Genomic DNA, 27,454 nt, shown 5'->3' on the forward strand with positions numbered 1-27,454 from the left:
CCATTTTTCACTGCTGCAAACCAGGTGAAGGGACAAGAATGACATGCAAAGCAGATGAGCAGTGTGTTATGAAAAGTGCATCTGTTGGCTGGGAGGAGAGGAGACAACTAAGTCTTTCGATTATTTCCTTGGGAATTGTGAGGGGAATATTCTGCCCAATCCTTTTTCAGTACAGAAGGATTTCTGTAGGTTGTATATTCTCTTTCATTTCAGGAAGATATTTACAGCTGAACTAGAATGGCACACAAAAATTAGTAGCAACTAATAAAACTCATTGGAGAGGTGTGAACCAATACTCTATCTAACTGTTCACTCTGCTAGACATAACATATTTTTGACAGCTGTCCTCCTTATGAGGATTTAAAAGCAATTTAAATATCAATACAAGGTCTTCAGAACAGAAAGCATCTGAGGAAACCAGATGACACCAACTTGAACTACAAAGTTTGCTGCCATCCTTTGAGATACACAAAATTCAGGATAAGTTTCCCTGGGCACAAACATTTTGGGCTGTTTTGAAATTCTTTTTTAAAAGAAGCATTCTTTAGAGTTCTGCCACCTAGGAATCTCTTATTCAAATTATCCCAGTTTTGCATAGAAACATCAAAGGCTGGATCTTGAGGATGTCCTCAGAGAAGTGATCTCATTTTACATCTGGGAGGATGGGACTCTGACAAACTAGGGGAGTCCTTGATTAGATGGCAAAAGACACTATGCTGCTAGTAAATTCCTAGAAAAAAAAGACTGCCTTGTCTGGCTAGGACAAAACCTCAGGGGTGACAACCCTTCTAATCCTGAAAGACTCCATTAAATGGAATATTATATGCTCACAGAACACCTAGTGCCTGGAAGGCACTAATTACTAACACTTCCCTTCCTGGGGGCTTCCTCAAAGCTTAGGTATCTCTCAGCCTGGTCACAATCACATCAACCCTCTCAGTGGTGTGAGAAGGTTTTTAAGCTCCAAAACTTGTGAATGAGCCAATCTGGCATTTCTAAGCTAACCCACCCTCCAGAGAGACTAAGCTATGCAGCTGTCCATGATGTACAGGTGTCAGCTCTCCTGCTGCACTTGATTCTCAACCATTTTAATGTATGTGGCTCCATGCTGCACCAGCAGTGCTTCCAACAGGCAGCTGTGGTCAGGGTGTGCCAAAACTGGGGCATGGCATGAAGTGTGGGTGTGCTGGCAAGGCTGGGAGCCCCCTGGACACTGCAGCAGTTCTTAGAGCCTGATGACAGAGCAATCTTCTGCAGTCCAGAGAGAACTCGTGGTCTGCCCCCTGATGACTTAGCTTGACCTTGAAGAGGTTCCTCCAGCAGGACAGTGCTATACAACAGTGAATTTAACTTCAATTAAGTACTAGTGGCTAGCTGTAGGCTTTTCCTGCACAGTAAAATGAAGCCACGAGATGTTGCTCGAAGGTATTCCACAGCTTCACTAGCAGAGGTGTCTCCTGCCTGCTACAGGGCAGCAATATCACCCACGCAGGTATGGTTTACTCGCTTCACTAATTTGCCTGGTCTATAACACTTTGAAGATCCAACTTGTGAACCAAGCTCCATTTGAAAATACACACACAAGGAGAGTTGGGTTCTACTTGGAAATTAACTCAGTTTAAGACTGGCTTTGAGATCCCTATCTGTGTGAAAACTGTCATAGAGATTGCTGTATTTTGCTGTCACATTATTTTTTTGAGGTCAAGTCTTTCAGTATCTTGCTACTGCAAACTCAGATTTTGACTGCTGATCTTACCCTAAGCCCTTATGAAGCTCCTTGCAAGGCCATTTGACTAATGCTGAATGTTTAATGAAATCAATTATCTAACAGCCATGTTGTCCCAGCCTTAGACGTTTTAGCAGTTAATTTGCTTGCAGCACAAAAAATAAGACTCCAACAGATCTTTCTGGAACCCCAAAACGCTGGCCAACATTCAGAGGCGATTACAAACCAGGGGGGGATGCAGTTTTCATGTGTTCAACAGACCTCACTTTCAAGAAGTATTTAGTGAAGCATTGAAAAACATGGCACCCGTAATTGCTACTTACTCTACTTAAAACATTTAAGCTTCCTGGTGATGACAAGCAGCACCCACTTACCACTGTGCTAAGTAGTCTCTGCAGCATGGCTTGGAAGAGTGTCTATGCTGAGCGTTGGCACTCAGCAGTGTTTAAATTGGACTTCTCCCCCATTTTTTAACAATTGTTTCTTTCTCCAGCTATTTTTTTTTTTGTGGACCTGAAACAACCAGCTGACAAATAGGATGTTCTTGCTAGCACCACAGCACCCCTCCCATCCTAAATGATGTAGATGAATATAAGTAGATAGCACATCTATGCGTATGTATGAATGATGCGGAGAAGAGCTTTAAGGTGGTGCATGGCCGTGAAAAAGCACAGCAGTAATCGGCTATGAAATGTTACATGCACTGCGGTCCTTCCCTGAGCGGGGACATGTCCGCTCATCAGGAATCCCCGCTGGTCGCCAGCGCGGACGCCTGGACGCCTCCGCAGGGAGAAGGCGCTCAAGGCTTGGGTGCCCGGGAGCCCCGGGGTGGCGGGGGGCCGCGGTGCCCGGCGAGGCCGTGCCCCGGCAGGGTAGCCCGTGCGGGGGCAGAGCTGCCCTGCGCTGCCCCGCCGTCCCCTCCGCGCCGCCCCGCCGGCTCCCGCGCAGTGGCGGGCAGGGCGGGGCGCGGCGGCCGCAGTCCCCGGCGGGAGGTTGTCATGGTTTCCCGGGTCACATGTGCGCGAGGTTCCCCCGGCGCGGGGGGAGGAGGCGCCGCCGCCGAGGCTGCCAGAGCCGCTGCCCCCCGCGGGCCCGCCCCCCGCCCGCTCCCACCTGCGCCGCCGCCCGCCCCTTCCCGCTGCCCACGGGCGATCCGCCGGGCGCGCCTCGTCCCCCGGGCCGCCGACCCCCGGCCCCGGGCTCTCTCCCCCTTCTCCTCCTCCTCCTCCTCCTCCTCCTCCTTCTCCTCTCTCCTTCCCCTCTCCCTCCCCCTTCCTGGCCGGGCTGTGCCCCCCCCGGCCGGCCCCGGCATGAGCATCTCCATCCCGGCGGGGCTGACGGAGCTGCTGCAGGGCTTCACGGTAGAGGTGCTGCGGAGCCAGCCCGGAGACCTGCTGGAGTTCGCCCTCCAGTACTTCGGGCGCCTCAAGGAGGAGGCGGCGACGGCCAAGGCGGCGGCGGAGAAGGAGCCGAGCGGCCGCAGAGCGGGCACCGGCCATGACAGGGGCACCCAGCCGCCGCGCCGGGGTCCCCCCGACGCCCGCGGGGTCAACTTCGCCGAGGAGCCCATGCAGACCGACTCCGAGAGCGGCGAGGACGAGCAGCCGCCGCCGCCGCCGCCGCCGCAGCAGTTCCCGGGTAAGGCTCCCCCGCCTCGCCGGCTCCGGGGGTGGGGGCGGGGGGGCTCCCGCAGCCGCCCGGGCTCAGGTGCGCGGCCGGAGGGATGGGGGTCCCGGCCCGGGCCGCTCGCCGTGTGAGGAGCCTGGGGGTCGCAGGGGCGGCGGGAGCGCGCTGGCCTCGGTACGTGGACACGGGCAGCGGCGGCACCGCGGGCAGGGACCGCCTGCGCTGACGCCAAACAGCGGAGCCCGCGGGAGGTTTCCCGTATCCCGCGGCAAACTTTAACCTCCCGGGCTTTCCCTTGTTCGGCGGTGCTGGGTATTTGGCATACAGGTAGCACCAGCTGCATCGCTTGTAACAGTCTAGCAAAGATCTATATGTTTCCGTTTTATAAGAGCAGAAGAGAGCAAATCTGCATTCTGTAATTAGTACAGGGGTATGTCTACCTTAGAAAACACCTCTCATGGGCATGTTGCTGTATTCATGCACTTGATTAAGCATTTTACGTAGATGTACTTATATATGTTTTAAAAAGTAGAGCACAATCTAAAGATTTCTTCCTGAAAGCCAGGGTGAAATTTTCTGCATTTAGAAGGGCCTGTGGAACAAGTGTTGCTGTGACAGCAAAGAACATATGCAGTATCTTTGTGTTTGAAGGTAACACCGATCTGCACGCAGCTAATGACACCTTATCTTTGTGTGGCTGACAGGTTTTATTTAGAGACTGTGTCAATCTATCTGCTGGTGTGGGTTATGGGACTGGTAGGAGCTCTCTCTGAAGAGTGCGTAGTGCTTTGCCTTTGTTCCATGAGCAGGCTGACTGAAGGGTCAGTCAATACGGTTAGATGGGGAAGAGGAAAGCATCCAAGCATCTTTATCTTATTTTTTTTGAGGATAGGTTGAAGTTGAAGCGTATCTCATCAGATCATCAAAGCAGTCATCCCTCCGAGTCGTGCTGGAGGTAGATTTACTTAGCAGAGTACAGGAGGCAGTTGTTTGCTTGTTGAATATCAGTGCATCTAAAATGATGTGTTTTGTGCATTTTATCAGGAAATGTAGATAAACAAGTAGGCGTTTAAGAACTGGGTAAGTTTTCAAAATGCTTCGTGTTACCCCATAAGACAGTCACCATTCTTTTCATCTGTTCTTTGCAGCTATACCCTCATGTATTTAATGAGAAATTGAATCTGTCAATCAGATTCCGCAGCTTTATGTGGCAATTTAAAACTCTAATGCTGATTGTGACATTTGTAGAAGTTTGAAAATTTGCTGTCTTTGAAAACTGAAATGGTTATAGTATGGAAGAAAAAACGTATTTATTATCTTAATTCACTAACACTAGATGTGTTTTTTCAAACATTAACTATTATAACACCAAACAATCTCATTGATAAATGGAGAACTGGAATGTTGTATGGAGGGAAGTGCAGAAATGTAGTTTTATTTATTAGTATGTACTTGTTAAATACCTGTAACTTTACAGGGTGCTTTAAGAAGCTTTCTAAGCTTTTCAAATGAATACCTGTAATCAAGATTCTTTTGACAGTCTTTTTGTTGTGATTGTGAAGAGGGAAAGCCGTTATTGTCAATATTCTCATTAAGGGACATGCTAGAATCTCTTAGTTTGACTAATTGATTTACTTGTTTGACAAAAACCCTTTAAAATACCACATTTTTAAGCTTAATATATTTTGACTGTTTAATTGTATTATGATTTGTAATTCCTGTCTGTTCAAATAATTATTAATTAAAAGAAAAAAAAAAGAAAATATTTGTGAAGCCATATGAAGGTTAATAAGAAGTAACTCATAGTAAATGATTACTAACAGTGTGCTTGTGTATGTGCATTGTGCAGGAGTGTGTATTTTAAATTCAAATTTTATGTCTTCCCTGAATATATTCTTTTAAGGTAACAATGCATCCACTCAGCCTTTTGTAAATAACTGGAGGCATAAAGTATTCAAATATTTGTTTAATGGGTTTAAATACCAATTTAAAAGCATATTTCTTTTATGCTTTTGCTTTCTGTTTCTAGAAGTAGCAATTCTTAAGAACTTAAGTTTGGGGCAAATTTTTTAAATTTAATTTTTCCTTTTGCCTTTATGAATGATTAAACTGCTTCTGTATAGCCGATTTATCCTGTTTGCATCCTTAGGAGAGGGCAAGAAATTTGTAAAGGTGATGAACAAATGTAAAATGAAAACCCCTGTGAAAGAGGTCAGACCTGGTGGTGGTATCTTTTCTTTGGTAAAGCACTACACTTGAAATGTCAAACTGACAGTGTTCCTTAATTAATTCAAACAGCATTGTTGAGCTCTCACTCCAAATGCTCCAAACCTATTTTTTCCCCACTGAATACTTCTAAATACCTACAAGCACTGCAGTTGAACTCTTTGTCAGTATTAGTTTTGTCCTTGAAATGTATTTTGGAAGGTACATGAGCATTATCCTGTTTCAGAAATGATGAGATGAGGCATAAGCTGTGTTAAAAAGAAAAAAACCCTGTACTCGGGATTAAGAGTTACACGTGAACCTTGAATTAAAGTCTATTCAGATCTCTGCTGTGTCCATTATCTCAGATGCAGAAACCACATACAGGTAAAAGCTACCAGTTACCTTGTCTGGAGGGAGAACTTTGTTGTATTGGTGTCATAGTTTTGAATTGGCACCTGGAGTTAAGGTGACCTCAGAAGAGATATTCTTTATGTTCAGAATATTTAGATTATCCCCTTCAGAACTCACAGTTTAATTTGGGAATGTTTTTTAGGGCTTCTATTTGATTTGTTTGTTTGTTTTAAAAAATACATTAGTTGTCCTGCATGGGTGTATTAGCATTAATCAGTTACAACAACTAATTCCTACTAATACTAATAGCAATTACTAAATTGAATAGGACATATACATAAAAATGAGCCCCATTTTAGAAAATTTGTCTAACTTTTAACAAGTCTGAAGCACATATTAAGATTTATTATACTGTGTCTGCAAAATGTGAAGATGTTCAGTAAAGTATTTGTTCTTTTTACAGTGACTATGCTTTTCTTTTGATGTTACCACTTACATGTTGATTTGCAACTTACTTTGGTGGGTAATAACCCATGTAATTTGTAACAGCTGTTTTAAAATATTTGCTGTAGCTAAAAATTAGTATTTCATCTAGCCTTAATATAAATTAGTAGAGGAGTTTTTAGAGGTAACATTGCTGTTCTTTAAACTCAAAAATTGCAGTGCTGTATGTATAATTTGGCACTACATAGACTCTGTTTATTTTTCTTTTGTTTTGTTTTACTTCAGTTTGTTTTGGTGTCTTTCTCAGATAGTGGTGTATTTTAACAGGAAAATACTACAGCTGTCCCTCTCCTCCCCCGTGTGCTTCTGTTGGTGTGTTGGTTGCTTTGAGTTCCTTCTTTGAAAACTTGAGCTAGAAAATGCAAGTGTGTATCTCAGCTTAACCCACGGATTGCACCTAAATAATATGAGATCACTGTGTAGGTATAAAACGTACATATTCTACATTACAATACCAATTTTAAAGGCATGTCTTTATTTTAGTTCATTTATTCAATCTGAAGTGCTTTACAGATGTACTGTTGATAGAAATTTTGAAACAATAGGTAAATTGTAGAAACGAGAGCATCAGAAAAAACTTTGCACACAACTACATTTGTGCCAGCTTTGTGATGTCAAATGGTACTTCACCAGTTCTGTTAAGCTTTTTTATGGTTTTCTTCCTGAAATTAAAGAAAACCAGAAAGCACTGATTAGTTTGTAACTTTCCTGTAAGTCTATTGTGTGTAGATAACAGGTAGATTAGAGCAGTGGAAGGGGTCAGTGAGAGCAAGAGAGCAGTATAAAAATACATATGGTTCATAGTGGGATATCATTAAATCAGGGGCCATATAGAAAAGCATGTGAATTTCTTATAAATGTGTATATTCAAACTGAAATCTGGGGTACGATGGGTAATGGCTGAAAGCACTGCCATCTGATATGTACTTAGCCAACCTTAGAAATGAAGTTTTAATCATTTCTACAGTCACTCTTTTGAAATACAGAAAGAAATAAAACATTATTTGTATTTATAAGGACAAACCTGATTAGACCCAGGCTGGAGCAGCCTTACTGTGGATGCAATTTAGAAGAGACAAGTTTCCAGCTGCAGACCATTGTGAGCATGGCATTGTTGGAGCACTCCTTGGCAAGGCTTTGGGCCATATCTCTTGGCAATTTTCTAGACTATGCCTGCTGTCATTCAGAGAATAACGTGAGTGAAGGGTAAATAATGTGTGTAAATAACTGTTCAGGATGGGTGTTTGGGAAGAAGACAGATTCTGGGAAGGAGAAGAATTCAGCTGCGTGAATTGGGTGCCTCACTCATCCAGTAGGCCTTGGTCAGGGGTTGGCTACGGGCTGCACTTTTCTACTAGTGTACACAGTCACAAAACCACAAAGCTTTCTATCCTTGCTGTAAGTCTTCAGAATAATGCAGATTTTTGAAATAATGGTTTCCAGTGTTTTTGACAGGAGCAAACTAAAATATTTTCTTTGTGCTAGCAGTTATTTTAGAAAGTTAACCCAAGCAAGTTGGCTATTGTTTGTGGCTTTTTTGGTTTTTTTTAGTTCCTTAATCTGACACAGATGTTTTAGTCAAGTTGAGAGATTTGCCATCAAAAAACTTAGTTTGAGAAAATTATAAGCAACTAGAAATGTGAACTTGTAATATGTACCATTTAGTAGCCTTTGTAGTAAGGAGTATGGTTCCCTCTCTGACGTGCATCTACTTGTGATTGTAGATGAAAGGAATACTTTTGACATAACCACTTTTTAAAAAAATAAGTATGTTTAAATTAATAACTTAGTTGAAATTATAGCAGCCTCCACTCAAAAGTATTTATGCATCCATGCTCAAAATTAAGCATGCATGAGTGGAGGTGTCTCTGCTGGCTAATATTTTGTTAAAGTTTGTGTATTGAAGAGAAGCAGGAGAAAATTCCAAAGAGTTATGGACAGAAAAGTAGTATAACTGTACCAAAAATATTTGAATTTGTCTTCAGCTTTTTCACTAAGGAGACAATGTAGAGGTGATTTTGGCTGACTGTTCAGCTTGGAAAAGGAGAACAGCATTAATTCAGTGCATATAGGAAGACATAAAATTTCGCTGGCGTGGGTTTGTGGTGATTGCATTAGGAGTTATAACCTGTAAGCAGTGTCAGTACTAACATTTGCACAGCAACTCTCAGTTTTTTGCTTATATCATATCTGTTTCAAAGGAAAACTTGCTTCCTCAGGAACTCTCTAGGCGTATTGTTTCACTTGCTGACTTCATTTCAGTTTCCCAAAGAAACCTTGTATTTTTCGTTCCCTGTGTTTACTCCTGTTTATACATTTTAAGTGAATGGAAAAAACAATTTATTTCCCTGCTTGGTGAACAGAATAAAGATTAATCTCTGGACACTAGGAGAGTATGTGTTTTTAGAATGTACTCCTACAGCATAATGACCTAGTGTTTGTAACCTGCACAGAGGTGCTTCTTGCATCTGTCAGGAAGTTAAGCTTGGTTTAATACATGTATATCCCATGGTTTATCCCAAGTCTGTTATGCAAAAGTATTGCATTATGTTCTCTAGTTCTGTCTAGTTCCCTCAGTCTGCATGAAATCTACCTAAACAATCAAATCTCTGCAGACTTATTGGCCTTAGCGGCTTCTGTAAATCTGGAACATATGGTTTGGAAAACACACATTTAAGTCACAAGGTATAGATTAGTCAAGGTACAGGCTGCTGCTGCGCTTCTGATTTTCAGATATCAAAGATGACCTCTAGATTGGGAAATTTCATTTGTTGTGACAGTGATGAAAGAAATAAGAAGGCAAGGTGGAAGGCAGGACAGAGAGGTAGAAAAGGAGTCCGTGTGTGGCAAGGGAAATACAAAGGTAAAAACAAGAGGAAGGAGGAGATACAGAATTGAAGTAAGGGGTGAAAGATAAGAATAGACAGCACATGTGATGGAGAGAGAGCAGATTAAATTCTCTGCCCTTATTTTTCTACCCAGATACAGCCCTCATCACCCAAATTTATGTTCTGAACTTTCTATTGAAATTTTGTTTGGCTTATAAATATATTTCAGAAGAGCATAAATATGAACTTAACTAAAATCAGTGGTCATCTGATGTTGAGAGATCTTTGAAATGTTTTGACATGGTCATCTCTCATATTACCATGTCTGGAGCCTCATAACACTTGTATTTTAATGAAAGTTTCAACTCAAGTTTTTTATGGAGAATTCAGATTGTTTTCAGACAATTTCTGTTTTAAAATAACAGTAGTGGTCATCATCAAGAAAGTCAACAGGCCTGTGGGTACAGCTGCCATCTTCATAGGCAGCTAAGAGGGTGCTGATGGAGAAATGAAATATTGAACAGTACATAATAAACATGGTGAAATGTTCCTTCTTTTAATGCTTAATACAAGTCACAGTGGTTATTTCACCAACTGTTATTTTAATGGAAATGCCTTAAAGTCATGCTGCAGTGAAACTATTCCCACCCCAGGTTTGAGCTCCTATTATGAGCTTTGAGCGAGTGTAATTATACGGAAGTTCTGTGCTTTAAAAAGGTGAGAGATTTTTAAACAGTGAATGAAGGAGGGAGAAGAGTTTGAGAAAAAGAGCCATTAAAAATGGCTCAGTGTTCTCTGCTGCTGGAATAGGTCTTGATATACATACATTAGAGGAAGAAGAGGTGATTTTACTTGGGATGATACATTTATCACATAGTCTGATACTGTCGGTTGTTTTATGGGTGCATAAAAGATGAAGTCCATGTATACATGAACTACTACATGCTAGATAAAGCTGTAAAAGAAATAAACTTGTCTATAAGGAGGTATTACCATAAACATCCATCAATTATGCTATTGTTTGAAAGTAGTCTTATGAGAATACTTTCAGGGAAATATACATTTTTTTCCTTTTCTTTGGGACAGTGGATGATGATACTGGTAAGTCTAGATAGCTTTATATAGGGGTTTTATACTGAAACCCCTTATCCTTTCAGGGAACCTTTTTAGGCTAACCCTTTCATGTGCTGTGTAGGAATGATAACCCATTTACTGCATGGAACTGAACAGGATGTTTTGATCATGACAAGTAATTACAAACTTGGGGTTTTATTTAATTTTTTTCATTACTGAATACATTTTTTGGCTTCTAGATCAGTTTTCACTCATAGTACTAAACAAGACATCGTCGAAGAGGGTGAAATTTGGCTCTGAGTGTGCTTTGTTTTCTCTTCTTTTTTTTACTGTTCTAATTGACATAAAAATTTTTGAGGAGCTCTGTTTCAAGGTTTTGTGCACTTGGTGATAAAAATAGCAGAAGTACTCACATAGAATTTCTATTTGCAGTTTCTAGGTGGTGTAATACACAAATCCAGTTTTAAATTGATGCAGCAGGTAGCCCAGAAGACAGTTTTGGGGTTACATCAAAAAGATTATGTTAATCAAATGCCCAGTGCCTCGTTCAGCATTTCAAGTGATACCATGTCATACAAAAACATGGGAGGTCTGGAATGAAGGGGGATGGAGACAGGCAAGGGTGCCTGAAGTACATAGGAGTAAAATGCAGATTATAGGTACAAGGTATCCTCAGAATGAACTATACAACAACCATGTGACAGTTTGCCATCCTTTCCATAAATGGCATCCTTTCAGCATCCTTTTGCTGCTCAGAAAAGTAATTTGTGGACCACAGATAAAATTATAAAAATAATTTTAAATTATGAAGAATAAAACAACAAAAAAATCCAAATTTTAATTTAGTCAGCCTTGCTTTATTGTGCTGTAACACTCTGGATAATGGAAGGTTGAGTGGTAAAAAGCATGCTGTAACAACAGAAAGTGTTTTTCACTTATGTGTTTGACTCTTAAATTACTCTGCTTAATGAGATTAAGAAAAAAAATCATCAGAGCAAGAATTTGAAGCTGAGAGCTTGACCAGGTAAAGGCTGATAATGAGAATAGCTTTCTTACACATACTGTTCCAGTTATATGACTGAAGTGGTTTTTGTAAAGCTGGGCTAAAAGGGACAATTAGTAAATATTATGAAGGCTTCCTTAATGGAGGGTCTAGAAAATTGCTGTATAAAATAGATTTTGAAAGGAGAAGTAATGTGATCTTTCTGGCTCAGTCGTTCCAGATACCATCCTGCTTGTATAAAGATTTTTATAACAGGATCAATCCCTTCTGAATCCCTGTGATGCAGATGTCAAACATGTTTTTATAAATAGTAGTAGTGTTTTCATATTACAACTTTTTAGCACACATGTCCATTGTAAAGCATACCAGACAGGAAGAAAAGAAATCCTTGCCCAACACTGGAAAGAAAACATTCCTTGCAAAGCCTCAGTGTAGACTATAAATAAAAGATGTACTGAATTCTCAGTGTTGGGATGAATACAAGGTGGAACCAAGCATAAGCATTCAGACTTGCCTGCCCAGGAACACAGCCTGAAAGGCTTGGTGTGTTTTCCCATTTTGATTTTAATGTTAGTTTGTAATGCTAGTGTGAAAACCAAAATTCATTGCCATCAGTTATAAGGCATTTGCAAGTGTTGCAGGATATGGGTTAACTTGAACTCAAACTGTCCATGACAGCTTTGCTATGGCCTTTTTTTGGATAACCTCGCATATGAATATATATTTTTTATATTATCAGACACTGATCTGGTCCTTCTAATCTCTTTCCCATTATTTTTACCTCCAAAATTGTTCCCTTTTAGATCCTCTCTCTGAAGCTGTCACACTTTTCATTGATGCTGAAGAACTCCATCTTTGGGCCAGTAATTGCCTTTGCTAAAAAATGCAGACTAATACCACAAGTCCTTGAAATAGACGTTGATCAAGAAATTTGCTATTTAACATCTTGGAAATGAATGTCTAAAAGCTGGTAAATATGTTTCAGTATTCCTCCTGTATTAACAATGGTTAATATGGCAAAAACATCTAATAGAGGGCTGGAATTGTCCTGAGATTTCTTCTTCTCTTCCAAAACAATGTTTGTGATACTCATCACATTTGCAGTCAGAAACAATTACGATATGTGCTATAGACGTATATTAAAATTTTATTCAGGCTTCAAACATAATGTTTTCTACTATTGTTATAAACCCATTTTTTCATCATGAATGAGTTTTGAAAATTGTATATTCTTAATAATTGATGATATTAAACATTAAAGGGAGAGGTTTAATTTTTTCTTCCTAGTTATGCCTAATTTCTACTGAAATTGAGAAATTAGGACCCGGTAGCTTTATCGATCTGTTTCATCATGAGCCTCTTTAGTACTAGACCCAGTCATCATTTTATCTTTAGTTCTATTTTGGGGGTTTTTATTTTCCAGTTTTCAATGCATAGTGCTTTTTCTTTCCAGCCATTTTGTTCAGTACCTTTGCGTAACATTCAGGCATCTTTCTCCAAAAGCATCTTCTAGCTGATAATTTCTCTCTCTCTACTGGTTTTTAATAGGTAGTCTAAACAAGAGAAACTTTCATCTAGCCTTCACCACTACAATATTTAAGCATCTGTGAGGTAATTTAAATACAAAGTTAACAGCCTGCCTTCCTTCCTGTTGCTTCAGCCTACAGGAAATACTGTTTAATGCCTAATGCACATATAAAAAATTGGTTTAAAAGAAGATAGATGGTTATATATTCTTAGGTATTAGTAACTTCAATTCTTGTTAAAAAATTTATCTGCAGTATTTTTCTGCATGTCTCCCTTGCTAAGCTGTCAGTTTCCCCCTTCTATTGGAATGTAGCTGCTGCTGGCAGTTGAGGTGGGAGTAGATGTAGATTTATTTCCATTATCCACCTTGCAAAAAGAAGTAATTTGTTCTTCTGGCTTTGCCTTCTTAGTATCAGGAATAAAAATGGAGTCACTGATTTAAGTGCACCTTAGTTTGCTATCTATCTGGAATATATTGTCATATGAACATGGCTCACCAGTAATTATTTCAGTTTATGGCCTCAAAAAAAATGCAAAAAGAAGAGGAACAATGTCATGCTTTCTTCAAGTCCATTCTTCAAGTTATTTCATGAAGCACAGATGCAGGGTTTGGGTGGCATAGGGAGACTGGGAAGTCTTCGGATCTTGTAAAGTCTAATCAAAGAGCAGTTTGAGCTTGTGAGAGAAAGTTAGGCTTCCCATGCAAATATGTAGGTGTTTGTTCTCTTCTCTGACTTTGTTTTTGGAATTCAAGGAGTTTCTCTACAAGAATTTCTGTAAATACTGCTATAACAACCTGAATTTCTTGCAACTGCCAAAATTGGATGTCATTAATCCATTTCCATGAAAGAGATATTTCCTGGGAAGGTTATATGGAGCACAAAAGTACAGCAATGAGTTGCAACCTACTTCTTCCATCTCAACCTTCTTTTGGCTGAAAGATCTTTCTCATGCACTGGAATAAAAAAACGAAAACCAAAGAAATGACAAACAACAAAAAGAAACAAATGGTAGTAGGAGACAGTAAAAGACAGTAAGAACAATTCCTGTTTTGCACCTTTTGCTGCTGTTAAGAGGGTATCAAGTGTTTTGTTTTCCTTCTTTTCTTTCTCTTTTTTTCTTTTTCTTTTTTTTTTTACAGTATGTGAATTAAGAAGGTTGCTTGACCTGCTCTTTATCCAGAAGCTCAATCATGGGCTAAGATTAATTTCCCTTGTTTTGAGATAAAGTATTATTTGCGTTCTGTTTTACAGTAATGGGAGATAAATTTACAGAAATGTGTGTGATCACCCTTCTCAGTCAAAAGGAGTCAGGTTGATATTTACAATTCTAGCATGACACTCACTGTCTTCATGGCTGTAACACAGCATAAGACCATCTGGGACTGAGCTGATGTCAGGTGCATGTATAGGGCTTTCAGAACAGGAGACAAGTACTCTTGGATCCAGATCAATGTAGTCTTGGTGTCAGCCTGTACCTCATTGGGGCTTACTGAAATATGCTTTTTCCTGTTAGAAAAATGTTTTTGTGTCCAACTCTGAAAGAATTCTGTTACTATGGCATCTGGATCCTTGGCAGAATCAAAACTAAACATGTAAATGAGCTTCAGAAAGACATCCTTAAATCCTACAGGTTAAGGAGAATAGTAGTGCTTCTCCCTAATAAAGCAGGTGATTTATTGCCTATTCTAGCTTGGAGGTGACAGACCCAAGGTCCCTTTTCTGGGAGGTGGCCTGTGGTCCCACCCCTCAGGAGGGATCTGTCCCAGAAGGCACTGCTAGAGGCCCCCACTGGCATGGGCACAAGCAGGGCATCATTCCACCGCCATGGGGATATTCAACCTTTAAGCAAAATTATTTTTGTTCTTTTTAGGAGCCTAGAGTTTTCTGTGCTTGCTAAGATGTGTTTAGCTTCTGAGAAAGCAGTTATCATTTGTGCTTGTGGTCAGTATGTTGCAATCTGATGTCTCACCTTTGCCATCTATTGCAATGCCCTTTTCAGTGAATTTCTTTCTTTTTTCTTCTTTTTTTTAAAGTTTTGGTGTTTAATTTGCTGAAGTTATTACACAGTTGCTTGTGAAGAACTAATAAAACTGACTGTGCAGCTCTGAACATACACACTGGCACATGCCTTCTTTGTTTCTTTAAATCACAGTGTGAATTTATTCCAGCACTCTGGTTGATTGGTATGGGTTCAGTTCAGTTGGAGTGAAAACAATCCAGCTTGATGGCCTGAAAGGGGCAGTGGGTATATGGCATGGAGTGTGTACTGTACCGTTGCAGTGCTGAGTCTGATTCAGGAAGAAGAGGATTCTAAATGTGCACTGCAGTGTTCAGGTGGAGGAAGCACCTGACTGGTTCAGAGCCATCTAATACTGATGTGGGTGTCTAGTACTGATCAGCTGGCAGGCCAAGACTGAATCCATGTGACCTATCCTTCATGGTAGGTACTAGTTTGGTATCAGCTTCTATTTTTCACAAATTGCTAGAAACTTCTTTCCTTTGAGGCTTTTCTCATTGTTAAATTCAGTTCAGAATTGTAGAGCAAGTTCAGTTTTTTCTTTTGTTAAGGAATTTGTGTATCACTTGCAAAATGAAATTGCCCTTGCTTGTTTCCAGTGTTTGAATGGGTTGTGCTGAAACCAATTTAAAATTGGCAGACCAGGTTCTGTGGAACAGCACTCTTTCTTCCTAAATATCAAGAATAGAAATGTAATTGCTGTGACACTTGGAGCAGTTACCCGGCTGTGACTGACACTCGGAAAGTAACAGGAGCCTGGTTATTGCTGAAAAGTATTACTTAGATGTTTTTGTTTTGTTTTCATTTGGAAAATGTACAAAGATCAGAATATAAACGTGTGCTGTTTTAAAAATGTAAAGGCAGAGCCAATAAGATGTACACATTTGTTCCGGAAACCCTACTTTATATTTACTTCTGGTTAAGAACTGACATTGTTTAACTTGTGTTCTGCATTCCAGGACAAAACAGTTTATAGAACTGTAGAGCTACCTTTTTTTTTTTTTTTTTTAAGATGAAGGGATGAATTTAGCTTTTGTCTTAGCAAGAGCTTTTAATGCAGTACATTTTAGGTAGATTTTTTTCCCCCTGAAACTAGCCTCATGCCTTTCTTGCACAAATTCTGTATTAGAGATTGAATAGGTGCAATTTTTTCTAAAGGTAACTTCTCCAAGTGTAGCTATTGTTTGACATGGGGTTCTGTGTTCCTGGAGTGAGGATCAGATGCATATAACTGATTGTGCCTAAGGGAGTGGAAAGAGGAGTGAACCTTTGTAGTCTGTAGTTGGAAAGTTACATAGATTCCAGTGAGAATGTGAGGTGAAATTTGGCACTGGATACAAAACTGTCACTTTTTTTTCTGTTTGTATCAAAAGAAAGTTTAGTCATAGTTCCCAGTTTTAAAAAAGCATTTTTGGTGATCAGTAGTTTTGATATCTAAGATAATACATATTACTTTCATTTGACTGCTGTTTTTTATTTTTCAGAGCCTACATATTTTATGGAAGTGGTTTGATTTCTAAGTAACTCTTTGTTTTAAAAGCAGAAAGCAGAATTTTGCACTGGAGGTGTGAAACAAATGAAAGAGGCATGTTTATCAGAATTATTGGTGTGTCTGTAAAACTGGGTAGTGTTCATCTATAATACTTCCAGAAATTTTAAGGTCATGATACAGGAACACCTATAGTGCCTATGAATCTATATGCTTTAGAAAATACATACATGTCTGTTTTTAATAGAATGACCTGATGAAGCTCTTGTAGTACATCAAATTAGTGATAAAAACATCTTAAAATGATTATATGTGGTGCAGTATAGCAACTAAAGGTAACTTCCCATATCCTATCAGTGATAAGAGATACTTAAAAATTGTGGGAAAAAAAATCTATTTTAATACCCCGTGGATCTGGATGAAGTCTGGAAGACAAAGGAATTTGGACTGAAGGCTAAGGTTTGGTCTATTCTAATCTCATGCCTTGATAACTATCTTTTAAGGAAGAAGAATTGTCCACAAATTAAAAATAGGGCTCTGAGAGTTAAGACAAATTAGGTTAAATCTTCATGCATGTCACAGGCGTGCTGTGCACCTTTGAGTAGTTTGCACTGGTGCCTGTAACTTGGTGAAATGGAATATTTGCCATTCCCAGCTTGCAGCAGTAGCTGTATGTGTGTGAAGGGCTCATGTACCATTGTTTGCCTACAGTACTTGAAAAAACTTTTATATCTTAGAAGCCAGGGCCCAGCTGATGCTAGAAGTTAAGAAATTTTTACCTGATGCATCATTTTTTTCTGGCCAGATATAGAAAATAATGGGTCTATCTTTGACTGAAAAGTGCAGGAATACATGAGCAATCAGCAAAGCCCTTGTAAACAGAGGAGACTTATATAGTTTGGTTAGGCTAGATTGCCCTTCAAAGTGTAATAAACTGAGAAAGCTTTAGAGAATTTTGCCATTGTCCTACGTAGATTATATCTGGGCCAGCTTGACTTCTTCCTGGTTTTCCCACAGAAGAGTGCTGGTAAGATTGTTGGTAGCTATAGCTGTAGGAACCAGAGTGCAGAGAATATTTCTCTGCCTGTTTTGAAGGGTTTTTAGCCCCCTGAACAACACTGTTTTGACCTTTGTCCATGGAAAAATTACCAACTATCAGACAAGAACTAGAAAATACAGTGGTGTGAATTAGGTGATAGACTGCTGTGTAAGATTGTCACAGGGTGAATAATTTAGAGGTTTTGGGCTTCTCTTTGTAGTAAATAGATAAGAGTAAAAAATATCAAAATGGAGGATTGTTGTTCTCCAAACCTTCTTCTTCTTCTTCTACTACTCCATATTCTGTAGTAAAAGTAATTTGGAATGATTGGACAAAAAATTCCGCAGTTCCTGGCTGTGTTGCTGAATAATTGGTAGGAAAGTGAAAATAATATATGTTTTTAGTAACCATTGGTTAAATGATCTTTAAAAGGCTGTGTAAATCTTGATAATTGGACACTTTTATCCATTCTCTGCTCTGTGTTATGTCTGGGTCATGCTAGTGACTCTTTTTCTCTGATAAGACTTAATAAACAACTATCTAGCAGCAGTGAAGGCTGAAAGTCTCTGTTTGTCTCTCGAACTAGCTCCTGGCAAGGACCTTAAAAACTCTCTCCCATCAGGAGAGATTTGATTTACGCCACGGGCTGTGGCACATAGCTTTGTGCTCTAGTGGAAAGAAGAGCATGTCCCCAAAAGGGCATGAACCCTCTGGGGAGTGCGGGGCAGAGACACAGGGCACACTGCAGATGGAAGTTCTGCATGAGCCTCAGGGAGCAGCAAAGGTAAAGCTGTTTGCCTGGCCAGCAACTGCCCCAAATGGGATCAGCCTTTGTAGGGAGTGGGACATGCTGGGGATGGCCTTGGAGAGCTGCATCCCCAACAACCAGTCCTTCTCAACCCAACAGGCACCAGCTCAGCCTTACAGGAAGGAAGTGCAGAATGGTCTGGACACCAAAGAGATTGCATTCCTTGATAGTCCTAACTCCTACTGTCATTTACCAAATTGTTTATACAAAAGGCACTTGTTGTATTTATATGGGATCCTACCATATGACTATTACAGAATCCTGCATTAAACCATGTGCTCTTTGGGTCACACTTAACATAAAGGTCATGCATTGACTCAGCCTATAAAAGGTGAATAAATTTTTAGTCTTAAGTCACTGTCTTTTTTAAAAAACAAAAAAAGTTGTCCTTTTTTGTAACTTTATGGTTTTTTTTAAATCTACTATTAGGACAAAAAGTAGAATTAATTTATTTTTTTCTTGCCCGAAATAATTTTAAACTCCTCATCTTCTCTTGTAGTAACCTAATGTGAATGCTGGGAATGTAAGTGAAAAGTAGTATTTATCCTGGTTTGTGAATTAAGTGTCCTTTAATTTCAGAAACTTCCTAAAGCAGTCTGTGAGGGTTTTGTTTTGTTTTTCTTTTTTTTGAGAAAGCAAGGCAAAAATGTTAGAAAATTCCAATTTAATTTACAAAAATGGATTGGGTTTCTTTTCTGCTGAGGGTTTAATGTAAAGCACGCATGTTCCAGTAAGTTAAAGAAGAAACTCTAGCCTATCTTTGTGGACAATTGAATATCCGGATCACTAGGCCAGTCCGATTTTTAGCATGCCTGTTTGCACATTGTCTTGGCTTCAAGAGAAGAATTTTTAGTGCTTGTCCTTGGAATATGGCATAGCCTGGAAAGTAGGGCATTTTTTTTTCAGAGGTGTGGGTTGTTAGTCTGCCATGTACCCAGTCAGGCAGGCTCATCCCTTAGATTTTTGTTTTCCCTTTTTAATGCAGTCTGGACATTTTCTGTTTACCTGCTCTAAAAGAAATAGAATTTCTTGAAAGGCAGTGTAGATTGGGGGAAGACTGTCAGGACAAGTAGCACTTTGTCAGACACAGATTAAAGCATTTCTGCCATTTCCCAAAGCAGAGAGTCTGAGCAAGATTCCAGATCTTCTGCATCTGCTAGTCTGCCTTTATTCTGGCTCTGTGTATTCCTAATATCCAGAAAAAAAATCTTGGATCATCTTCCCAGGTAGGTAAGTGTAAATAGACAATGTGAAAATGTGTGTGTTGGACTTCTTGGATGGGCCTAGAGGGAAGGGGTCTTTGGGTCATGACCCATGATATTTGCTGTGGTTGGTTTTAGCTGTATTTCAGGTAATGGTGTCATTATCACATGTAATTTTGCTATGGAATTCAAAATGGAAGAAAAGTAGGTTTTGGTTGGTTTTGGTTTGTTTTTTGTTTGTTTGTTTTTTAAAGCCCTCTGTTGGAAGACATTATTTTATGTCAAGAATTATTTCATTGCCTGATGATTAATCAGCCTGCTGGAGAGTTTTGCTATCAGGAGTCATGGAAAGTTGGCCCCTGGTAGGAATCTCACAGATAGTTACTGAAGGAAGTCAGGACAATGTTCTCAAGCATCCCTAGCCAGGGAAAGAACAAAATGGTTGTGAAAGTGACTGTGAGTCTGAAGTTTACTTACAACAGATGCAACTTTTCAAGTGCTACCCGAACTATTGAGTAAAATGGAGAAGTGCTGAAAAATCCACTACTTGTCATTACTAGACATTTCTGAATGTGATCCACAAGTAATGGAGCTGAAAGACATAATGGGATTTAGTTTGACATTGTAGAGTGCTTTTAATGCTACTGCAGTAGCAAGAAAATAAATTGTAAAAGGTGGATCTTTGTATCTGTACTTTGACCACTTTGACCACCCCTTCTCTCAGGGAATGTTGTTCAGATGCTGCCAGTACTCTCTGTTTCACACTAACACAGCAGAAAGTAGTGAAATAAATTGGTGTCTGCAGCTTCCTTTGGCACTCCTCAGCTCACTTGTATGACTCGATTCATTCAGGACAGAAAAGACATGTCATATTAATCTGTCCATAATCTGTCCCTGTTCAGCTGTGGGATGTCTTTGGCCTCTCCATTCGCTTGAAAAAATGAGTTATTTGGCCTCAAAGATTCTATAATTGGGGCACAGGTAAGAAGCCATTTAAGAATAAAGGCAAAGTACATAAAGGGGCTCAATTGGCAATATTTGGCATGATTATACACAGATTTTACCTTTGGGGCACAAAAATCTCCTCACCAAGTTAGGCAACTGATTCTCTGTAGTCTGAATGTTCTGGGGATGTTCTCTGTTGTTACTGTGGAAGACAAAAACAGTTTGATATGAGTGTACACCTGGAAAATGATGCTCAATGAAGGCATTATACCATATATGCACTAAATTAGTTGCTGTTTGCCTCTTGGCATTGGGACAGTCACATGCAGCAGCTTGTGTGTTTGTTTGATCGTTGTCATATAAATGCCAGCAGAGCTGTATCATGACTGAGTACAGAACAGAAACTGGGCTGTGCAGCACATTGTGCTGTGAGTTGCAATGTGTTCTGCGTGCCTACATTTGTGAGAAGAGAGCGAGCGACAGTGGGGTACCATGTTTGAAAACTGAGGCCTAGCCATTCGTGGGGGAGTTTCAGGATCGGGATGGTGTGATCATGGAGGTGAGCTTCGTGCTCTGTTTGCCATTTGTTCAGTTGTTGCCATCACAAGGCAATGGGTCTGTGTCCTGCCTGGTCACTTGGAAAGTAGTTGTCCCCAACTGCCGCTATTCTTTACCTGCCCAGTTCAGGGGAAAACGACAGCCAGCTGTTCAGTTTTGGAGGTGCCATTTGTAAGATCCTCAGTTCATTGTTGACAGGATGATATGTCGATGTGGTGTCTTTGTGTTGTTCTTTATCAATAGAGAGAACAATATTTTATTGTGAGTCACAGTAGCTCATTGTTGATGGATTTTTTGTAGTTATTTGCAGTCCTTCAGTTGCTCTGGCAGATCTCACGTGTCTTCAGCAGCACCTGATTGCATTGCTGCTGAAGCAATGTCAACAGGCCAGCATGCAGCTAACTCAAGATTAAGTGTGTGAAGATTAGTGGAGTCACATAGGTGGATTTCTCTATGCCCTTCCATGGCTCATACAGACATTCATGAAGGTCAGCCTGAATCACACCTGGGGTCTCTGTAGTTAGAGCATCATCAGTGGTCTTGTGGATGTGGATAATAGTTCTGCTTGTTGGAAGGGGAGGTAGATGCTTGTATTATTCAGGTTGAATCTGTATCTCACCTTCTCCTTGGACTCATGTTTTCCTACGTGTTCACAAGAGTAGACGAGAGCAGGTATTGCCATGGTCTCCAAGGCCTGTGTTGAAGTGAGTGCAGCTGCCAGCACCAGCTGTGCTTCATTCACTTGCCCCTGAGAACTGCAAAGGCCAAATCACAAAGGGTGCTTTGGCCAACAGCTTCACTGTAATCCCCAACAGCTGCTTGCAGTAATTTAGCATTGCGCATATATGGGAAGGGAACAGTGAAATATTTTGGATTTTGTCTTTTGTCTTCCCTCCTCTCCTCTACCTTTGACTCAAGCTCTCAGATCTCTATGCTAGTTTTTTGTAGTCTGGGCTTTTGTTGCTGGTGTTGCCCAGGTCTGCAGCCTAAGAGTACAGGCATTAAATAGAAACAGAAAAACAAAACCCAGAAGTATCCCAAGCCTGTTCTCAGAAGCCACACTCAGAACTGTGGGACCTCAGCTTAGGGAAGGTGTCAGACACCAAGTGTAGTGACTTCAGTAGACGTGTTCCTAGCTGGTGGAAGGACATCGGGACTTGTTCATTTTGTCATTTCACTAACTGGTTTTGTTGGCTGCCAGACATTGAACGGTTTGTCTAATGTGGGAATTATGTTATTTGTTGTTTAACCAGTGGGACATCTGACTAGGAAATGGGTGATAGGCTTTGCCTGTGGACTGTTAGGTGTTTCATTAGTCAGCATGCTGGAGTCAAGGAAGATCTATCCTGCCATCAGTATCACGTGCAAGTTTCTTTTATGTGGTAGGAGTGAGAACAGAATGAATGTTCCTTAAGAACTTCTCTTTTTGGTCATGACTTTTCTAGTTAGATGCTTATATTTATTTTGTTTGGTTGGGCTTTTTTTTCAATTTTTTTTTCTGTAACTGTCTCAGTTCCATTCTTCTCATTATATTCAAGCAGTAACACTTGGGGTTTGGGCTTTAAATTTTTTTTCCTTTATAGTTGCTGTGCTTTCTAATGAGGTACTTCTCTCAGCCTGTCTCTAAAACCAAGTGTGGAAAATGTGCTTTGCCTCATAATCTGAAAGCGAACAAAATTGTCTATTTTAGATCTGAATAGCTGAGAACAAATTATCATGAATGCAAGAGAAACTCCCTTTAAGTACGTAACGTTCTTAAAATATGCAAACTTTAAAATATGCATCAAGTCCAAAATCTTACATTTCACCAGGAAGTGAATAAGCAGGCAATGCAGATTGCAAGTTATACATATTCATATACTTCTTCATCAAGGTATTTTGTACCACGCATTTCTGCCAAAGTAGTCCTCGGAACCAAGCAGAGTCTCTGTATAAAATCTTTGCTTCAGAAAGTTTTAATGGTGTTTGCCCATGTAGGATTTGTTGTAATAACCTAATAGCAAAGTGACAAAAACATGAAACATAGTAGGAAAGCCTGAGTCTTAAAAGGTTTGAGGCTTTAGATTAAACATGGGTAGTATAAATGTGTATGGGAGAAAGCAGTTATGTTCACCATTATCAAATGATATAAAATAGATGAGATAATTATAAACTCTACATAAAGGTGCACTCCCTCAGAGAAGAATACTGACATCTTCTCCAGCCCACTTCCATCAGTGAGATTGCAATGTTATTCCTTTGTAATAAATATATCTTGAAGGTACTGTCAAGAGACAAAAGACATAGGCCAAAATTTTGCAAAAAAATAAACCAATCAAACAAACCAATCCCTTCCTCCCTCCCTCCCCAAAGGACCTAAAGCACTGTTATCTAATGGTTAAGGGAAGGAAATCAGGAGAACTGGTCATTCATGTAAAATCTTCAGTGCTCTAGTTTTCAGTTTGACAGAAATATTGGTTCAAGGACAGGTACAGTTTTTTTATTTTATGAGATGGTGAACCTGAAGCAATCATGTCAGTTTGATCCTTTACAGGATCCCAACTGATTTGGGCATTGCTAGTAGAGCTTTGGCAGAACGACCAGTTTTTCTCCTGTTTTGATAGGGAACATGCATACATTAGTATATGTCAGTTCCAGGCAGCAAAATTAGAAAGCAGAAAGGAACGTGAAACGGATCTAAATGCCTATGCAGCAGTGTTAAAAAGCAAATAACCACAATATTCTTAAAATAGCTTATGAAATTTCAAGTGAAAAGAAGCCATTTAGAGATGGTAAGAAGGTAAGCATTGCTGACATTTTATGTCAGATTTTTGGTAGCAATTGTAAAGTATGCTCTGGGTATAGCAGAATATCCCTTGGAGATGGTAATAACTTAGCAAAGAAGGACGTTACTGCAAGTGATGTTGGGTGTAGTGATCATGTTAAAAAAACCTCAACCTAACAAACTAAAAAACTCCAACCCACTCTGCTGAGGCAGAAATAGGCAGTTCAGCAAATTGTACAAAACAGAATCTGTAGATGGTGACCAGCTGAAGCAGGGCTGCAGGTCTTGGGTCTTGGCTCTGTGGGAAGTATTGGGTCTTTGTAGCTCAGGGTGATTTACCAAAATCTGAGTATCGATCTAGTATTGATATCCAACTGAGACGGACAAAACCTCTCTAACAGTTTAAAGTTAGAAAGTGCATGTTTATTGGCGCCAGACAGCTGCGTGGAATAGCTTCCTAATACGCAGTGTTGAAGTACGGACGGTTACAGAGTCTATTTATCCACAAAAGTTATGAATATCCAAAATACAAATACATATTTATAACAGTGACCCCTCCTATTCTCTGCTTCATATGGAAATTAGCTTTAATGTCATTAAGCATGCGTAGTATAGTTTTTAAATTGGGTCGGTGGTCATTATTAATTGAGGAGTGGTCTTGAAGAAATAATACTCTTCCTCACTTGAACTTTCCACATCTCTGGGTTTTGGCAATACAAATGGCCTCTTGGGGAACATCCAGTTTCTTCCTTATGACTTCTGAATAGTATCTAGATGGGAAAAAGTAGCAATTGTTTCAGATTTCTTTAGATCTATCTATCAATGTTTCCTGGTTCTCATTATAAACACAGTTAAGCAAATATAGAAAGACAATTATCTGCAACTTAAAAGCGTGTTTCTAACTTAACTCTTATTAACTCTTAATTAGTCTCAGGTGGACCTACTTCCTCTAACTAATTCTAGCAAAACTTATCTTTAACTAAAATCTTAGAATCTTAATGTTTCCTTCAAAATCTGTTTCAAGGGTATGGCCTAGGAAGGCTGATCTCCCTCCTACATTTATTCCGTTGGTATTTTTAGGCTCAGTTTTGCTTTCAAAAGGTATTGTCTGTGGTGAGTAGAATTCTTCTCTCGTCCACACTACTACTTTTTGTCATATATCCTGAGTAATTTGGGGTTGAGGGCAGCAAGTACTCCAAGCCAGGATTTCCACACAGGTACACATCTTCGGCTTGTACCTAGACAAATTCTAACACAAATTAACTTTTTTACTGTCTGGTATAACAGAAGATTAGAAAGATTGCTGTAAATTATATATTTATTTTTTTCCTCTTAACTAGATCACTGATTACTTTTAATGAGATAATAAACCAAATATACTGGTCACAAGCAATAACGAGGATGGATTTCTAAGGACAAACATGCTAAGTAACAGGATGCACATTTAAGATAATGTCTTGGTTTGAAAGACAGGTGTCTGCCAAGGAAGGCAGGAACCTCCCTTGAAATGAAAAATGCAGCCCCCTTCCCTCTGAATTATAATTTTGAAATTAAGGGGCTTTCAGGCAAAGATAAGAGGAATAGAAATAACGGTTATTTACTAATATATATATATATATATAACAAGGCAAACAAACAGCAATATCTATGGCAGTAACAGCAAACAATCACAAACCCAGTCCCAGCCTTCTCGGCTGTCGGGCCCTTTCCCCTCGGGTGCAGTTCCGCTCGCAGCCGGCAGGGGCGCTGGCGGCTCCCGGTGAGCAGGGCGGGTGCGATGGTTCCCCCGCGGCTGCAGGGGGCGCTCCGGAGCGAGCTCGGGGAGCACGCGGCACTGGGGCCCTGGGATCCCGGGAAGGGATGGGACAAAGGCTTCACAAACCCCTGGGCAGCCGATCCCGGTGTCTGGCCGGACCCTCGGGAACAGCAGGCTGGAACAGCAGGCTGGAACAGCAGGCTGGAACGGCAGGGACAAGCACAAATCCCGGGTGGCAGACGAGATGTATCAAACTCTGGAGCTGCGGTGGGAACTCCGGGAGGTCTCAGCAGGCAGGGTGTGCGGGGCTACAGAGTAGCGAAGGCTGGAAGCAGTGATAGGGGCAGGGCAGCTGCAGCCTGGCTCCCAGCGGGGCAGGGAAAGGCAGGCTCGGGATTCCCAGGATTTGCCCTCAGGCACCCAAGCAAATGGTAAAAAGTAAGGTGAGGTGTTAGGGTCCCAGTGGAAGCAGCACTCCAGTGAGCAGGGTCCACTCACAGTTGAAAGATGGCAGCCAAAAGCAGAAGCCTGCAGTACTGACGAATTCCCTCCACCTCGATGGCAGCCTCTCTCTGTCCAAACGCCGAGAACAACAGCCCACAAGCCCCGGTGAAAGAGAGTAGCCAGTTGGACCCCTCCCTCCATGGCCAGGTCTTTTGTTTCTCCCAAGCACTCAGTAATTTGTCACTCAGGCAACATATATGGGAAAAATTCCTCAAGAGAAAAAGGAAAACAGAAGGGGAACTCCCAAAACCCCTGCAGATAGAAAAACTCATCAACATCTTCCTTTTGTTGTTTTAACATGGGACATTAATCTGAAAGAATAGATGTAAAAATTAAAAAAAAAAAAATCTTGATCAAACTGCTTGGGTGGGAAAAGATCAGTTTTTGATTCCCAGTAATGGGCTATGACAGCCCATTTCAGTGTGTTGGGTCATTGGTCTAACATATCAGGCAGACATTTAATGTTTTTATTTTCAGTGTTTGTAATTACATGCAGCATCAATTATTTGTAAGAGCTGAACTCTCTAACTGATAAAGTAGGAGAGACTTCTTCCCATCTCTTTGAAGGTTTGTGTTCTGACAGGTTAAATAAACAACTTGCAGCATAATTTCAGTCAGTGAGTTGCATTGGGGACCTGACTTCACTGTCCCTGTGCAAGCACACATGGCACACGGGGGGTAAACAAGAGGAATCAGGGACATGTGCACGCCTGCAGGGCTGTGATTTATGTCCTGGGATGGCTCCTGTGACTGGAGTGTTGGAATGGAAGGACACAGCTCTTTAGGAAGGACAGGCAGGAGAGACGGGGGGAGGGTGTTACCCTCTATGTCAGTGACCAGCTGGAGTGCATGGAGCAAAGTCTGGAGGGAAAGAGGAGCCAACCGAGAGCCTGTGGGTCAGGATTAAAGGGAGGGCAGGGAGAGATGACATTGTAGTGGGGTCTGCTACAGCCACCAGGCCAGGAAGCACATGAGCTCCTCTAGGGGCATTCTCACATTCAGAAGTGCTGGTGTTCATGGGGGACTTCATCCCCCCCAATATCTGTTGGAAGGACAGCACAACAGAGCATAAGCAATCCAGGAGATTCCTGGAATGCATTGATGGTAACTCCTCCAAGTCATAGAGGAGCCAACAAGGAGAGGTTCTCTGCTGGACCTTATTCTCACCAACAAGTAGGATCTGGTGGGGAATGTGAAGCTCCAGGGCAGCCTGGGCTGCAGTAACCATGAAGTGTGGTGATCAGGGTGCACAGCAAGCTCAATACCCTGGACTTCAGCAGAGCAGATTTTGGCCTGTTCAGGGATCTGCTTGATAGAGGGCCATGGGATGTTGCCCTGGAGGGAAGAGAGAAGCCTGAGAAAGGTGGTTAATATTCAAGAATTATCTCCTCCAAGCTGAGGAGTGATGTATCCTAACGAAGAAGAAGTCAGGTAAAAACACTAGGAGGCCTCTATGGATGAACAAAGAGCTCCTGGACAAACTCAAACACAAAAAAGAAGCCTACAGCAGGTGGAAGCAAGGA

At 40.8% G+C, this 27,454-nt stretch overlaps 1 protein-coding gene across 3 annotated transcripts in view; it reads left to right on the forward strand.

The window, feature by feature from the left end:
- The first annotated feature begins 2,840 nt into the window (after positions 1-2,840).
- The window catches only part of PRKAR2B (protein kinase cAMP-dependent type II regulatory subunit beta), an 80,412-nt gene continuing 55,798 nt past the window's right edge, over positions 2,841-27,454 (forward strand). For all 3 annotated transcript variants that reach the window (XR_011146588.1, XM_068994790.1, XM_068994801.1), the window contains exon 1: positions 2,841-3,364. Coding sequence is in view for 2 of the 3 variants with exons in the window: in XM_068994790.1 (XP_068850891.1) it covers positions 3,037-3,364 (328 nt within the window). In the remaining variant the exon portion in view is untranslated. The remainder of the gene's footprint in view (positions 3,365-27,454) is intronic.

This window comes from Aphelocoma coerulescens, chromosome 1A (genome assembly GCF_041296385.1).
Source record: "Aphelocoma coerulescens isolate FSJ_1873_10779 chromosome 1A, UR_Acoe_1.0, whole genome shotgun sequence".
Taxonomy (NCBI): Eukaryota; Metazoa; Chordata; class Aves; order Passeriformes; family Corvidae; genus Aphelocoma; species Aphelocoma coerulescens.